At 36.5% G+C, this 16,930-nt stretch overlaps 1 protein-coding gene across 4 annotated transcripts in view; it reads left to right on the forward strand.

The window, feature by feature from the left end:
• SS18 (SS18 subunit of BAF chromatin remodeling complex) overlaps window positions 1-15,115 on the forward strand; it is a 71,505-nt gene extending 56,390 nt beyond the window's left edge. For 2 of the 4 annotated variants that reach the window (XM_066246535.1, XM_066246537.1), the window contains 4 exons: window positions 1,140-1,232; window positions 1,939-2,061; window positions 5,485-5,618; window positions 13,354-15,115. In XM_066246535.1, coding sequence (XP_066102632.1) covers window positions 1,140-1,232; window positions 1,939-2,061; window positions 5,485-5,618; window positions 13,354-13,380 — 377 coding nt within the window. In that variant the 3' untranslated portion in view covers window positions 13,381-15,115. The remainder of the gene's footprint in view (window positions 1-1,139; window positions 1,233-1,938; window positions 2,062-5,484; window positions 5,619-13,353) is intronic. The other 2 variants (XM_066246536.1, XM_066246538.1) reach the window with 1 other exon arrangement.
• Window positions 15,116-16,930: the final 1,815 nt, after the last annotated feature.

A 16,930-nucleotide genomic window follows, 5' to 3' on the forward strand; every position in this document is an offset into this window, starting at 1 on the left:
AGAATATTTCATGTATAACAGTTAATTTTCTTAAGCAGCATTGGATTTTTTCTTATTATGTTTAGATATTTATGCCTGTAAATATGTAGATTAGGAATTGACAATCATTTTTTCTGTTAAGAACCGGAGAGTAAATAGTTTAGTCTTTTGTGTGACACATGGTCTTTGTCTCAACCACAGAACTCTTGTCATAGCATGAAAATAGCTAAAGAAGATATAAATGGGCATGACTGTTTCATTAAAACTTTATTGACGAAAACAGGCCACTGGCCTATTTAGACTGCAGGCTATAGTTTGCTAACCCTTAATATAGATATTTTTAAGCTGGTTTGGGAACATTGGAATACTAGAGCACTGAATATAACATTTATTCATAACTGTATTCCTCCTTCCTTAGACATTCTGCTAAAATGCAGTTCAGATTTTAGCGAATTGATAGGTTATTTTCTGTGTTTCCTAATTAAAAGGACTAGAGTATTGATTTTCACTAAAGTCCAGTCCTCTTGCTGGTGAAATTTATTGAGTATTAAAAGGAAAGATGTACTCTAGCACTTATTACAATCTTAATTGTATGAAGGTGTATGCTTATGTTATCCTAGAAATATTTTTGAAAGGCTTCTAGTAGAATGGCAGCATTAAGCACTATATTTTTGCGTCTAAAAATACTTTGAGATACATATAATTTATTCAAGTAAACCAAATGTGAAATGGAACTCTTATATAAATATTTTGCGTTGTTTAGCATATGCTCTTGAATTGGTGACCAGCAGAACAGGTGTTTGAATAATTGCTTCCTTTATTCATTCTCAGTTAAGTTATTTACATGTGAAAGGCCTAAATGCTTTTATTCTTAAAAGAAAATGGAAGATAAAGTTTTTCACCCCTCTCAAAGAGGATTATCAGAGTTAAGACTTAAGTGTTCTAAGTTTCTAAAACTACTGTTTTTTGCTTTAAAAAATTTTGCACGTTATCTCTATATGAAAAAAATCACATTGGTAAATATTTGGCTAATGCAATTGAAATTATTTTTTATGTATTTCCATTTCTTTTTCCAGTTTTATCTGAAAGTTTAAATATATTTAGGGTTTTCACTCAGTGGCCATTAACGTTTCTTCCTGTCTCTTGTCGAATTGATGTAGGTCATAATGATTACGGTTATCAGCAACCGTCGTATCCTGAACAAGGCTACGATAGGCCTTATGAGGATTCCTCACAACATTACTACGAAGGAGGTATCTATATACCTTCACACACATACACATATATATCCCCTTCCACAGGAATGAAAATTCTTGCATAAGACAACTTCTACCCGTGCAAAGCTCTCGTAGAAAAATAGTTGCTGGCTGTCTTGAAAGTTACAGGGAGCCCAGAACAATCAAAATAATTTCCTTACGTATATTTAAAATGTGTAACCATGACTTGCCATTTCTAACAACAATAAAAAGACTAAAACATTTTTAAAATAATTTTTTCTCAGTGGAAATTTTCTATTTGAACATAAATCCATCAATCCAATTTTTTTTTGCGTGTGTATTTACATATGTATAATTTCACATACAAGTATAGTGCCTTTAGGAAACAGCTTGCTGATCTTGTGTAGCTAGTGTGTGCTCTTGTAGCTGTCTTTAATTTTGTCTTTTTTATTTTATTTAGCATAGTCATGATCTTATGACTGTGATGTTCCAGTAAATGTAATGCTCGTATGGCAGAGACGCTGAAAATGCTGCAGTTCAACCTTGCAAAATTGGCTTTAACTGCAGTTTGTTTGGCCGAAATCCTTCTGTTTGGTTTGAGTTTTTTCTTTGTTTTGTTAACTTTTAAAAATCAATATGGCATTTTATTTTGTTCTTGTGTTGTTGGCTATGCATCTTAGAGGAAGTAATTAGTTAAGCCAACTTCTCAGGTTTTCCCCCCTCTTCTCCGATTACCCTGTAGGAAATTCCCAGTACGGCCAGCAGCAGGATGCTTACCAAGGACCGCCTCCGCAGCAGGGATACCCGCCGCAGCAGCAGCAGTACCCGGGGCAGCAGGGCTACCCGGGGCAGCAGCAGGGCTACGGTAAGAGCTGACGACACTGGATTTCTGTCCCCTAAAAATAAAGTGATTAATGTTTTGAAATACGGAAGTGAATATTTATCACTTTTGAAAATTCCCAATTATTATTGTTTTATTACTGTTATTGTTTATTTAAAACATTCTTAGATAAACTTTTAGGCTATTTAAAAAGAAACAGTGTAAGGTATTTTCTGCCGAGGAAGAAAGAAGGATGTAGCCAGCAAGTGTGGACAAGCAAAAGCTTTATTTAGAGCGTTCCCGGGCCAGGTTCACTGGTCCACAAGACAGGGGTCCGGGAAGTCACGCGGCTTCTCCTGCCGGGGGGGGGGGTGGGGGGGGGGTGGGGGGGACGGGGGACGGGGGGGGGGGACGGGACGGACGGACACGACACGGAGCGTAATTTATAGCGTTGGTAGGGTGGTGGTAGGTGGCGAAATTTCATTGGCTGACAGTTTCAAAATGCTCCTGGGCTGTTTCTTTTGGTGGGCATGGGCATGTGTGGTTCCTTATGTGACCTTCCCCCATTGCCGACCAACCTCACACAGAGGCCCTGGCTGGGTGGTTCAGTGGTTAGAGTCTTTTCTTGGCTCGCCAAGGTTGCTAGTTTGATCCCACATGAGATACAACCAATCAGCGCATCATTAATTGGAACAATTAAGTGAAACAACCTGTTGCTGCTTCTCTCTCTCACTTCTTCCCCTTTTCCTGTCCTCTCATTCTCTCAAATCAATGGAAAAATTAAATAAAATAAAATGAAAACCAACTAGAAATGGTTTATTGACCAAAGATATACTCTATAGTCAGTCATATAGAGGACAAGAAATATGAGTTTTAAAATTTTTTAAATGGCTGTTTTTCAACACTTTTTTTTTCTCTTAATATTTATTTTATTGATTTTTAAAGAGAGGGAGGAAGTGAGAGAGAGAGAGAGAGATAGAAGAAGGAACACTAATCTGTTCCTGTGTGACCCCTGACCGGGGATTAAACCGGCAACCTCTGTGCTTTTATCCAGTGCTCTAAAAACCAACCGAGCTCTCCAGCCAGAGCTTATGAATTCTTTTTAAACGTTTTATTATTTTTATTACTTTTTTAAAATAGATTTTAGAGAGACATAGAAAGGAAGGGCGAGAGAGAGAGTCATTCATTCCACTTAGTTGTACATTCATTGGTCATTTCTTGTAGTGCCCTGAATAGGGAACAAACCAGCAACCTTTGTTTTTTTCAAGACAATGCTCTGACTGAGCTAACCATCTGGGTCCAAGAAATAGAAATTCTTAGACATATTTAGAATTTATGACCAGCAGCTAGTTTGTATGTGCTTGGAAAATGATGAATTGGTTGCATATTAACCATATTTACATAATCTGATTAGCAAATTTGTTTCTAAAATTAATACTATTTACTATTACTATGAAAGATAATTTTGATTTTTAAAGTACGAATGTGATTTGTTTAGAATGCATAAAGAAAATGTCTTTGTTATTTTCTAAATAGCAACATCCGCATCCACAGGTACATATATTGCAGCTGTGTGTCTTACAGAGTTTAGGGGTATTTTATTTCTCTGTTATATATTCACCAAAATATGTACTAGCTGGCTATCTGACTTTAAATAACTCTATTAGATAAAGAGTGGGGAATGCTAAGGACCTTATATGTGTCTTAAATTTTAGGCCACTTTAACAATTTAAAAAATAGGAAAATACAGGTGTTTTTATTAAAGTTATTTATTGATTTTAGAGAGAAACATAATTTGTTGTTCTGTTTATTTATGCATTCATTGATTGATTCTTGTATGTGCCCTCACTGTGAATCAAACCAGGAAACAATATATTAGGATGATGCTTAAACCATCTGAGCTACTTGGCCAGGGAAGTAGCTATTTATTGATCTGCCATCATCTCTTGTTAACGTGGTCTCTTTCTTACATCAGTAATGTTTTACTACTTCTATTTGTTGACTTAAGCTCTACTATTACTATAGCACTTCCTCCTGTGATGGCAAATCTAAGAACCAAAATTAGGCTAAAAATTCTCTTGTACCTTCAATGTATATATTGAAATTAAGTCAGTTATTGTGAGTCAGGCATTTCCTTACAGTGCTACGTTCGGGTTTTCTAATGTCAGATATGACTTTAGAAATATTCTGTGCGTTTTTTGTTTTTTACAAAGGGACTTCTTTGCTCTTCTCAAATTAGAAACATTTAGTGACTTTGTCTATTTGTACTTTGAATAGAGTATTCTGGTTTAATTGCATTTCCGTGGAAACAAATATGTAGCTAAATCAGGTAAATCTACTGACTTAAGAGATGTAATTATTTTCAGTGGGAAGAGGGAATATAGGAGGTTAAATATTTTTGGTTTAAGTAGCTAAATGTTGTTTTGTTAGACATCAGGAATCCTAAAGAACTTACCATTTTGCTTATACATCGACTTATCAAACTTTCTTCTAGAAGAATAGAATTTTAATAAATGAACGTATAATTAAGTAACATAGACTGATGAAATTGATTTAAGCTTGAAAATTTATCGCTTTCTTTGGTACTTTCCTCTGCATTCAGGGTTTTTTTATGGCAGGTTTTGAATGTTTGTGATAGAAAACATAAATATCAAAGCTTTTTAGTTCATACTTTATAAAGCCTGCTCTATAATAGACAATAGTAGAGTTTATGAAATAGACATATTTGTTTGGCAAGCCAAATTAGTCCCTTGCCATCTTTGAAATTTGAAATTATTCCTTTTTATGGGTTAAGTATTAAAGGTGATTGGTACACAGTGTAATCTTGGAATCAAGTTTTCCACATGCAAATTGTAGCTTATCAAGTCTTTATTTTCTGTTTGAAAATATTGTGACAATAAGTTTGTTAATGCAGAACATAAAGAATTTTTTTGGTGATTGCAAATATAAATCTAGAATTTACATGTAAAATTATTCCTTTTTATTCTATTGGTGATTACAAGTATAAATCTAGAGTTATACAGCTATAAATATCATTGATTCCCAAACTGTATTCAGAAATTTCAGTATTTTAATTTGAATTCGTTTCTCACCTTTTCTTTTACAACTTGCTTATACTGATTAACTTTCTAATAGTGTTTACATGAATTTTCTTCATGAGGAGTTAACCTGCCTTACAACTCCTCTATCTCTTTTACTCATTTTGACATATAAATTTTTAATGGCTAATGCATAGCACAATAGTTACATTGAATCAGAACATTTAGTACATAGTGGTATCCGTATATTATTTCCACTCTTACTATAAACTTTGGAATTTATTTCAAAAAGCATTTGAGAAAATCATGATAACCAAGCTATCCTTTTTAGATTAGATAGAAAAACATAACATCTAGTTTTAAACCGTTTCTAGAGTACTAGAGCATTATATTTTTATTTGGGCTCTTGTTTATGTTAATTATTTTACAGGTCCTTCACAGGGTGGTCCAGGTCCTCAGTATCCTAACTACCCACAGGGACAAGGTCAGCAGTATGGGGGTTATAGACCCACACAGCCTGGACCACCACAGCCACCACAACAGAGGCCTTATGGATATGACCAGGTAAGTTACTTGGCCAACTGATTGCTGCATTGTTTGTGCATTCTTGATTAGGTTAAATATTGTTACTTGAAGGTTCGTTTTTTTCTTCTCCTGTTCATAATACATGAGTTAACCAACAAAACCTGTTTACTTTTAACTCTTTTCCATAGAAGGCTAGCACAGTGGATTATAATTATACTACCATGTAAAACATGTTTTATCTCTAGGCACCAGCATTCATTCGTGGTCTCTCATTCTCATTCTCTTTATCTCTCCCTCTTTTAAATTCATACTTATTATCTGTCTCTGTTGCCTCCTTCTTTGCACATACTCATTATCTGAAGACTTTTTTTTTTTTTTTTTTTTACATAGAGAGAGAGTTAGAGAGAGAGGGATAGATAGGGACAGACAGATAGGAACGGAGAGAGATGAGAAGCATCAGTCATTAGTTTTTCGTTGTGACACCTTAGTTGTTCACTGATTGCTTTCTCATATGTGCCTTGACCATGGGGCTACAGCAGACCGAGTAACCCCTTGTTTGAGCCTGCAACCTTGGGTCCAAGCTGGTGAGCTTTTGCTCAAACCAGATGAGCCCGCACTCAAGCTGGCGACCTCGGGGTCTTGAACCTGGGTCCTCCGCATCCCAGTTTGACGCTCTATCCACTGAGCTGCCGCCTGGTCAGGTTCATTATCTGAAGTCTTAATAATCTTTCTTCCGTGTTATCTTTCCTTATACTTTTAAAAATGTAGAGGTGTGTATCTCATTTTAAGACAACTGTATTCTCTTGAAACAAATGTTTACTTAGGTTCCTTTTTTTAACCACAGACAGTAATATGTACCACTGTCATACTTTTGTGAGTCTTTTCATATATACTTTGAATTATAATATAAATGACTTATTATGTTGGCAGTTTCTTTAAATTGATTACAGATTTGCTGATGACTTTCTGGTGAGATTAATCTGGTCTCTTCACCACTTAAGCTACCTAAAATAGGTTATTTTTTTGTAAGTTAGGGTTTTGGGGTCAGATGATTTGATTTGAGGAATAACTCATGCTGTACTAATTAGAAATTGAGGCATGAGTAGTTCTTTTCTAATGCTGTTTTTAGCCTACAACCTCTTTGTACAGACACTTCCTATTTAAGTGATAACGATAAAAGAGATATAAGAGACAAAGTAAAAGGGTAAGGACAGATGACTAATATTGAAGAAAATACACTAGAACTAAATCAAAGGATTAAGCAGAGGACTTATTAAATTTTTAAAGCACAATACAGTGGTACCTTGAGATACGAGTTTAATTCATTCTGTAACCGAGCTCGTTAGTCAGTCAACTCGTACATCAAACAAATCTCTCCCATTTAAAATAACGGAAATAGATTTAATTCCTTCCAGCCCTGTGAAACATCCCTAAACCATCCTAAATTATGAAAAAAGACATGTTTTTAGTTAAGAAACACACATGTATACTTTACCAATGCATAACAAAATATATGAAATAAAAGAGAAAAGTGTTATGTAGTACTGTATTCTTACCTTGGAGACAGACGAGTGCAGCTAACGGAGGTGAATGGCGGAGGAGGAGGGAGGGAGGAAGGGATGCAGGCACTGTAGACACGTAAACTAAAACTGCACTTTCTTAACACTAAATGTAAACTAAAACTGCATTTTCTTTACTTTAAACAAAACTAAAACTTCACTTTCTTTACTTAAAATAAAGCCACAAAAACTTAATTTTTAAAAATGTACTTTCTTAACTTTAAACTTAACCTAACCTTAACATTCTGTATTTTAATCTAATCACCACCCGTTTTTGCCTTTTGGGCTGCACTTTGGGCACTTTCACTTGCAGGACTTTTGAATAAAAATTTATCCAAAGAGGTTTGCTTTTGCCTGCCTTTTCAAATATTACATGACAAACAAGTGTCAATAAAAAGTGCTGAAGCATGACCAGGTGAAACTTTTTCTGGGTGTTTCTTTTCAATGAAACTTGAAAGCTTCTCCCACATTGCCAGCATGTCTTTAATTTCACTTGTAGAAATCACTTCCTCTGTCTCTACCTCCTTACTACTAATCTCTTGCAGAAGCTCCGTATGTTGCATCATCTGTAGCTCCTTCAACTCCTCAGTTGAGAGTTCCTCCTCATGTTCCTTGACAAGCTCATTTACATCACCCTCATCTACCTCCAGACCCATCGACTTTCCGAGGGACACAATCTCCTCCAATGCTTCTACCTCGGTCTCGGTCTCTGGTTTGAATCCTTCAAAGTCCCTGTCTGCAACAACATCAGGCCACAACTTTTTCCATGCTGAATTCAAGGTTCTTCTGGTAACCTCTTGCCATGCCAAGTCAATAGTGTGTAAACATATCACGATGTTGTAGTGATCTTTCCAAAACTCTCTAAGGGTTAGAATTGTATTCTCAGTCACCTCAAAGCTGTGGCGGAACAAGTGCTTTGTGTAAAGCTTTTTAAGGTTGGAAATGACCTGCTGATCCATAGGTTGTGAGATTGAAGTCGTGCTGGGTGGGAGGTAGAGGACTTTCACAAATTTGAACTCATCGAGAATGTCATCTTCAAGACCAGGTGGTTGGGCTGGAGCATTTTCAAGGATTAGTAATGCTTTCATAGGGAGTTTATTTTCTTGAAGATATTTCTTCACTGCAGGACCAAAGACGAGATTTACCCATTCAATAAAAAACTGCTACGTAACTCATGCCCTAGCATTGGCGTGCCACATAACCTGCAGTTTTTCTTTAAGAATCTTGTGAGTGTTAAAGGCTCGATGATTTTTGGAATGATACACTAGCAGTGGCTTTCCTTTACCGTCACCACTAGCATTTGCACACAATGCAAGGGTCAGACAGTCCTTCATGGGTTTATGGCCTGGCAGTGTCTCTGTGCTGATGAAAGTCCTTTGGGGCATTTTTTTCCAAAACAATCCTGTTTCCTCACAGTTGAACACTTGTTGGGGGATGTAGCCTTCCTTTGCGATAAGCGCAGCAAAACGTGTGATGTACTCCTCAGCTGCCTCAATGTCAGCACTCGCAGCTTCACCATGCCTCACTACCAAGTGGATACCCGATCTCTTCTTGAAATTTTCAAACCAGCCATGACTTGCCTTAAATGTATCTTCTGCTGCCTCTTTTGAGGTTGATGGTTCTTTCTTCTTCAAGTCGCCGTAAAAAGGTGCCTTTTCGCATATTACAGTCTCCGTCACTGTATCTCCTGCCAGCTCTTTCTCTTTCACCCACACCAGCAGAAGCTTCTCCATTTCTTCATGGATATTTGTTTTTAATTGGGACAGAATTGTAGTTGTTTTCGCTGGATTTGCACTTTTGATGGCATCTTTTTGTTTAATGATGGTACAAATTATAGGCGTATTGTGGTTGTACAGCCTTGCCAGTTCAATCACTCATACACCATGTTCATGTTTTTTTATTATTTCTTTCTTTACTTCTGTTGACATCATTCTCTTCTTCTCACCACTGTGCTTTACACTCACTTTCTTTGGCCCCATGATAGCACACAAAAAAAGTTAGTAAAAAATGCCAAAATGATGCAAGAATGAGTACAGTGCACGAGATTCTACTTGATTCTGCGATTAACTTGTGAGAAAGAAGGAGATGCTGGTGTTGTGCTGCTGATACTGGACCCGTGCGCCAATACGCCAACTAGCGGCAGTTTCCCGAATTACAACTCGTATCTTGGAATTTTGCTCTGATCTCTAACAAAAATACGGACCAAGTTGCTGCTCGTATCTTAAAATTTTCGTATGTTATTCTGCTCGTATCTCAAGGTACCACTGTAAGTCCTGGCTAATGAGTATTTAAAGGCAAGATTCTTGAGCAGATAACATTTAGGCTCGATCTAATCCACAGGTCAACTTTTTAAAAAAGTGATATTCTGGTAATTTATTTCTTCATTCAAATATTTTTAAATTTTTTTATTTATTTATTTTTTTGTTTACAGGGACAGAGAGAGAGTCAGAGAGAGGGATAGATAGGGACAGACAGGAACGGAGAGAGATGAGAAGCATCAATCATCAGTTTTTCATTGTGAGACCTTAGTTGTTCATTGATTCTTTCTCATATGTGCCTTGACCGTGGGGCTACAGCAGACTGAGTAACCCAGGGGTCCCCAAATGGCCCCCTGAGGCCATTTATCCAGCCCCCGCCGTACTTCCGGAAGGGGCACCTCTTTCATTGGTGTTCAGTGAGAAGAGCATAGTTCCCATTGAAGTACTGGTCAGTTTGTTGATTTAAATTTACTTGTTCTTTATTTTAAATATTGGATTTGTTCCGGTTTTGTTTTTTACTTTAAAATATGTGCAGTGTGTTTAGGGATTTGTTCATAGTTTTTTTTATAGTTCAGCCCTCCAGTGGTCTGAGGGACAGTGAACTGGCCCCCTGTGTAAAACGTTTGGGGACCCCTGGAGAAACCCCTTGCTCGAGTCAGTGACCTTGTGCCCAAGCTGGTAAGCTTTTGCTCAAACCAGATGAGTCCATGCTCAAGCTGGCGACCTCAGGGTCTTGAACCTGGGTCCTCTGCATTTCAGTCCAATGCTCTATCCACTGTGCCACCACCTGGTCAGGCTATTTTTTAATTTTTAATATGTGTTGGATACTGTAATAGGTCCTAGGTACGTAAGAGACATAGTCCTTATAGCTCGTGGAGCAATTGTCTTGATTTTTTTACTTTACTTTGGCATTTAATACATGTTGTTCTTTCATTGTATCAGTCCTTGACATAGCATTTTTCTTCGTTTCTAGACTTACCCAGTCTTATATTGTCAGTATCCTCAGCTCACCCGTTTAAACCCAGCTTCACCTTCATTTTTCCACCTATGTACAGAACATCTTTTTTGGTGTCTTTCCAGTTTCCTCAGCTTCAGTATATCACAGAGTAGACTAACAATTTTCTCTCTAAATCACTGCATTTCTAAATCCCCTAGATTTAAAATCATTAAGTAAATGTTTCTTGAGCAACATTTAGATGCCAGATACCTAAGATTGAGGTATATTGGGAACTAAGATAGACATGGACTTGGCTTTTGTGGACTTCAGTCTATGTGGGGTTCAGACAAGTAAGCAGATGGCACAATTTAGTGTGAGAAGTATGTGGATGAGGAAAGGCAAGATCTTTGTGGAAGGAAGCTGCTAACCCAGATAAAGAGAGTATGTTCCTTGGGAAGTATTATATGAGTGTGAGGGAATTACTGTATATAAGTGCGAGGGCCCAAGGTCTACTAGGTATTAACCAGGTAGATGTAGGGGTGGGAATGGTGTCCTAGTCAGAAAGAAGTGTAGTCAAAGGACTGTGTTGAGATGTTCAGTAAAGCAAGAGCTAGGGAAGAAGAGGCAAGACTGGAGAGATAAATTGGGGTTAGGTTAGGAAAATTCGTCTAAGCCATTTTAGGTTAGGGTATGTGGTAAACATGATATAGGTCATGTTTGATATATGATAGACATATGATGTACAGTTACCCTTGAATAATACAGAGTTGAACTGCACAGGCCCACTTTTAAATGGATATTTTTTCAGTTGACTGCAGTTCAGTCAAGCTGTACAGTTGAAACCTGTCTTGAACTCCGCAGTTGGGGAGGTCAGTACCCCTAACCCCCATATTGTTCGAGGGTTAGCTGTACTTCTTTGATCATCATAATTATTCCACCTCCCTAAAGTTCTTTAGGAAGTTGAGAGTATACTGTAGCTACAGACCGGTTGCCACCACGTCTGCTTCCCCAGTAGGAAAGGCTGTGAGGAGGGGCCGCTTTAGCTACTCTTAGGTCAGCAGTCTCTCCACGTTGGCCAGGGTTGTTTTCTATCCCCCATACTCGTTTTTATTTCTCAGAATATCTTAAAGCAAATCCTAAATTTGAGATTTTACCCACCAGTATTTCAACATAAGCATTGGCTTTAAATTTTTCTGAATATAACTATGTAAAGTATAATTTTTAAATACTTTAATTTTATTTATAGTGCATTAATCCATTAGATATAAAGTGGCGTTCAGCAGATTTTCAAGTATATCTACTTCTATGGAAATGTAGAGTTTTGTTTAGGGTACTGTTTCCTATGATACACAGGTATTTCAACTCTAGAAATACTTTGTGGATAAAAAGTAATTAATGTGACTTGGAGGGGTTTAACCAAAGAGACAGTTAGCTGATTATGTTCTTTCTAGTGAGTACTGTTTTTGGAAAATAGGTACTTTTTTTTTTTTTTTTTTTTTTTCTTCATTTTTCTGAAGCTGGAAACAGGGAGAGACAGTCAGACAGACTCCCGCATGCGCCCGACCGGGATCCACCCGGCACGCCCACCAGGGGCGGTGCTCTGCCCCCCAGGGGGCGATGCTCTGCCCATCCTGGGCGTTGCCATATTGCGACCAGAGCCACTCTAGCGCCTGGGGCAGAGGCCACAGAGCCATGCCCAGCGCCCGGGCCATCTTTGCTCCAATGGAGCCTTGGCTGTGGGAGGGGAAGAGAGAGACAGAGAGGAAAGCGTGGCGGAGGGGTGGAGAAGCAAATGGGCGCTTCTCCTATGTGCCCTGGCCGGGAATCGAACCCGGGTCCTCCGCACGCTAGGCCGACGCTCTACCGCTGAGCCAACCGGCCAGGGCAGAAAATAGGTACTTTTTATGAGCAATTTTAAAAACATCTAAGAAATTTTTGTTAAAATATATATTTTCTAATATGTTTCTCTTATACCTTTTTCTTCTGTTGTAGAGGAAAAGCTGTTCCCTCTCTTCCCCAAAAGCCAAACTTAACATTGTATACTGGACATTATCTACCTCCCTTGTAGAATTTTGCCACTTCATCACCTGTTTAATATCTGTACCCTCCTTTTCTCTCCTGTCCTGTCAGCCTACAGGCTTTCAAGCCTACTTCAGTCAAAGCAACACAAACAAAACAAACTTCCCTTGATTTTATGTACCAGCTGCCTGTCTGAATATCACTGGCTTCAGAGAAAGGCCCACATCTTCAGAAGGTTCTTTTTTTTTACCTCCCACATATCCGTACCACTTATCCTAAACACCTTTGATGTTAATTCATATAATAGTAATTATAGCAAGCTGAACAGTTGCAAAGTTGTTACTCTAGCATAAAATGTATATGCTAATGTATATACATTTAGAACTAAATTCTAATGTATATAGAATTTAGAACTAGAACTTCTTACTCATTCTTGCCCAAATCGTTTCAACAAAATTTCACCAACATTAAAATATCCACTGTGTGACAAGTACTATTCTATGCTCAAAGACTCTGAAATTCATTTGCAAGTGAATGTAATGTCAGAAGAAATTACAGAGGTACTATGTACATTAATACAGTGGTCCCCAATCCCCGGGCTGCGGACCGGTACTGGTCCGTGGGCCATTTGGTACTGGTCCGCAGAGAAAGAATAAAGAACTTACATCATTTCCGCTTTATTTATATTTAAGTCTGAACAATGTTTTATTTTTTAAAAATGACCAGATTCCCTCTGTTACATCCGTCTAAGACTTACTCTTGATGCTTGTCTCAGTCACATGATACATTTATCCGTCCCACTCTAAAGGCCGGTCCGTGAAAATATTTTCTGACATTAAACCGGTCTGTGGCCCAAAAAAGGTTAGGGACCACTGCATTAATACATAACAAGTTTTGTTTGTTATAAATGTAATTGCTATTACAGTACAGCAGTGTTAACATTTTCTGTGCAAACTATTATGATCAAATTATCTAATTGTATTTTAAAATTTATCTTTTAGGGACAGTATGGGAATTACCAGCAGTGAAAACATACTTACATTCCGATAGCCAGTATCTAATAGCAGCCATATTGTCGCCTCAGCACTGTGGACACCTCCCTGTGAAGAGATCCTTCCATTCCATCTAGTTTTTGGAAAAACCTTGTGGCTAATTGGCTGTTTCATCAATAAGCAGCCTTTGTGGCTTAGTTGTTTAAAAGGCTTTAGTAGCTCAAGAATACTCTTAATTTCACATTTCTACTCTAGATGGCAACATTGGACAGAATATACGACACCACCAATTTGCAATGATTTCAGAACTGTTTCAAATGGACTGTTACAGACTGAAAGGTGTGAACAGCTTTGTATGTTTATGAAGGTTAAGGGAATTTAATACTTTTCCACAGATTCTTTTGTAAGGGGAAGAGGGAAATGTACACTTTTTACAGTAGCAATATTTTGTATATTATGTTTATTTCATGTGGTAAATATGCAAGGCGGTACACTACGCATTGGACAGAATCTGTTAATGTGGGTTAGAACAGGATGGATGCTTGATTGTGTTGGTCTCAAAATGGTGTACTGTAAAGGGAGAGGTGAGGAGACCAGGCACACTGTGTGTCCACTGTTCATGTTCTTTAGAGGAAATTTACATCCCTTTTATCTGGTAGGTAATCAAGGGCACTGTGAGACAGTTTTGAGTAAAAACATTTTTTTAAAGCTTTCCAGTTTTGTGGATTAAACCGTTTTTATATAGATTATTTATAATACAGCTTTAAAATGTAAGGCAATAATAGTTACTTCATGCTGGATCTGAAGATCTTGGTAACAGTTTCAAGTAATTGAAATGGTAATCCTCTCTTACAATAGCAATAAATTAAAACAGAAGTGTTAATTTTACCTTGTTTGAGTAATCAGGAAAGTTAGTAAATAATATCAAAGCATTTTATAAATAATATCAAAGAAGAGTCAACATTGATTCAGTAATTTTATTTTTAAAAGAAGGTTAACTGGTTTATGCAATAGAGAAGTTCAGGAGACTTACAAACCTTTATTTCAACTTTCTTAACTGGAAATAATACCATTTATAAAGGGAGACTTTTACGTTTTTCCCTTTTTTTGTGTTGGTCGATAAAACAAAAAGATGCTTAGGAAAATGCTTATTGATGAGGTTAATTATGATCTGTATTAAAAGCATAGAGGCTGCATTCTCGATCACTTTGTTCATTAACATGGCATATTTAATCATATTTGAGACTGTCCTGTGCCTGATTATTTTAGCTCAATTCAGAGATATTGCATTAGGCAGGAAATCATGCATTGAGAAGTTTATAACCACAATTATTTAAGCATAATCTGAAAACATCTAGCCCAAAGGTAAGTTGCTGTTTTTATCCCTGTTGCCTATGCCCAGGGAATAAGATGTATTGTTTATAATTGAATTGGTTTTTCCCACTTCTATCTGGAAACAAAACAGAGGGTGTGCCATTAATTTGAATAAGCAAAACATACTGTTCTCAACATACTGTAATCAAAGGGAGGAATTTCAATGTGTCTCTGTGTATGTATGAGAGAGAGTGAGTGTGTTTTAAGGTCAGAATAGATTTTTCTTTCAACTTGGTCAGTAGAAAATGGACATCAAGTTTGAACAGATAAAGCATGGACAGCCTTATTGTGATTGAAATGCTTATAGGTTCTGTGCCAATTTTCCACCACTGTGTACTTTGTTGCTATTTAAAACTGTATCAACTCTAACGGAAAAATAAATTATTTGTGATTTTAATTTTCTCATTTGTTTCTTTAAATTAGATCTCTTTGACTCTGTTGTTTTGTCTGGAGACTATGCTGTGGGTATTTTATATAAGTTAGTCTAGTATAAGCAGACTATATTTGTATTCTAGGACTTTATCAAAATTCTCTTGCCATGCCCAAGTTAATTAGAATTAACTGTTCAGTAATCAGCATGTTGTGTGGGCTGTTTGTTACAGAGTTCTTTCTCTGAAAATGAAGTCCAGGAGGCTATAATCAAGATGACTGAATTAGATAAATGAGTTGAGGAGACAAAATTGTACTAAATTCAACCTGGTGTAGATATGTTATCTCATTTGAAATAAGCTCAGCTGACATTAAGAAATAATTTGTCTTGCCAACCCATCTTCTGTTGTCTTAGTCTCCTTTTAATGGAAAGTAAAATTGCAATTTTAATAAGCAGAATTTCCTCTAGGACTTTCTTCCCGGAGACAAGTGTATTTGCAAGGTTTAATTGTTTTATAACAGTCTTTATTTCGTAAAAGTTTTTAATTGGTGGTGACAAAAATTACCTTACTCCTTTAATACCTGGAAGAAGAGATTTACCAGTAGCTTTCTACCAAATTTGACATTCCCATATAGACTATACTAAAATTCAAAATGTATATTATTATAATGAAATTATAATATCTCATAGAATTCCAGAAGCAAAATATTACTAAGACAAATGCAGGGTGATTATCGATCCACATCGAAATTTAAAAATATCTAACTGCTAGTTTGTTTGAAAATATGTTAGTATTATTTTAGAGGTTTTTGTTGTTTTTTAAAAAAATAAAATTTTACGGTTCGAAACCCTGGGCTAGCCTGGTCAAGGTGCATATGGGAGTTGATGCTTCCTGCTCCTCCCCCCTTCTCTCTCTCTCTCTCTCTCTCTCCTCTCTATAATGAATAAATAAAATCTAAAAAAATAAAAAATAAAAAAAATAAAATTTTAAAACATACACCTACATGAAGAGAATGGTAGAATGAGCACGTGTACTAGTAACCTAACTTAGCTACCTAGCAGCTCATGGCCAGTCCTGTATTGTTTATACACCAACCCACAAATTAAAGAATACACTGTGTCCCTTAACTATTCAGTAAGTATCTTTAACAAGCGAACTTGACTCAAAAGAACCACTGAGCTAAAACCGGCCCAGGCCCACAGTAAGTATCTTTAAAAGACAATAAACACCTTTGTACTTAAGGACTCCTCCTGATTCTGAAATTTTGAATTTTCAGCATTAACAGTGAATTAGAAACCATTTCAGAAACTGAATTAATCACAGTCTTTTCTATTTTAGATAGTCATTCATGTTAAATAGTTAAGATATTAGCAAAACTAGATTATACAGGGAATAAAAATTCTCCATAATTTCATATCTTAAAGGTAGCAATTATTAAAAGGTTGATATGTTTCTTCCAACTTTATTTTATACAGGGAATTCAACATACATTATTGCTCTGTCTTTTAAAACAAAAATAGATTTATATTGTCCATGCTATTTTGCAAGTGCCTTTATTATAATGTTAGAAATATTTTGAATGCTTTCTATTTCCTGTGTTGTTTCTAACATTTTAAAAAAGCAAAGCTTTTATAAACTACCTACCTGACAAGGTTTTTTCATAATTTTGGTATGCATGTTGGTGTATTTCTAGATAATAAATTTCTAAAATGGTAGGTGTAGGGCTATGAACATTTTTAACAGTGTCTCTAAAAGATATATTTTTGCCAACACCATATTCTTAGTCTTGTTAATTTTTGAAATTCTGGTAAGCTTTAAAGAAAAATCTACCTCAAAAAAAA

The sequence above is a fragment of the Saccopteryx bilineata genome, chromosome 11 (assembly GCF_036850765.1).
Source record: "Saccopteryx bilineata isolate mSacBil1 chromosome 11, mSacBil1_pri_phased_curated, whole genome shotgun sequence".
In the NCBI taxonomy this organism is placed as follows: Eukaryota; Metazoa; Chordata; class Mammalia; order Chiroptera; family Emballonuridae; genus Saccopteryx; species Saccopteryx bilineata.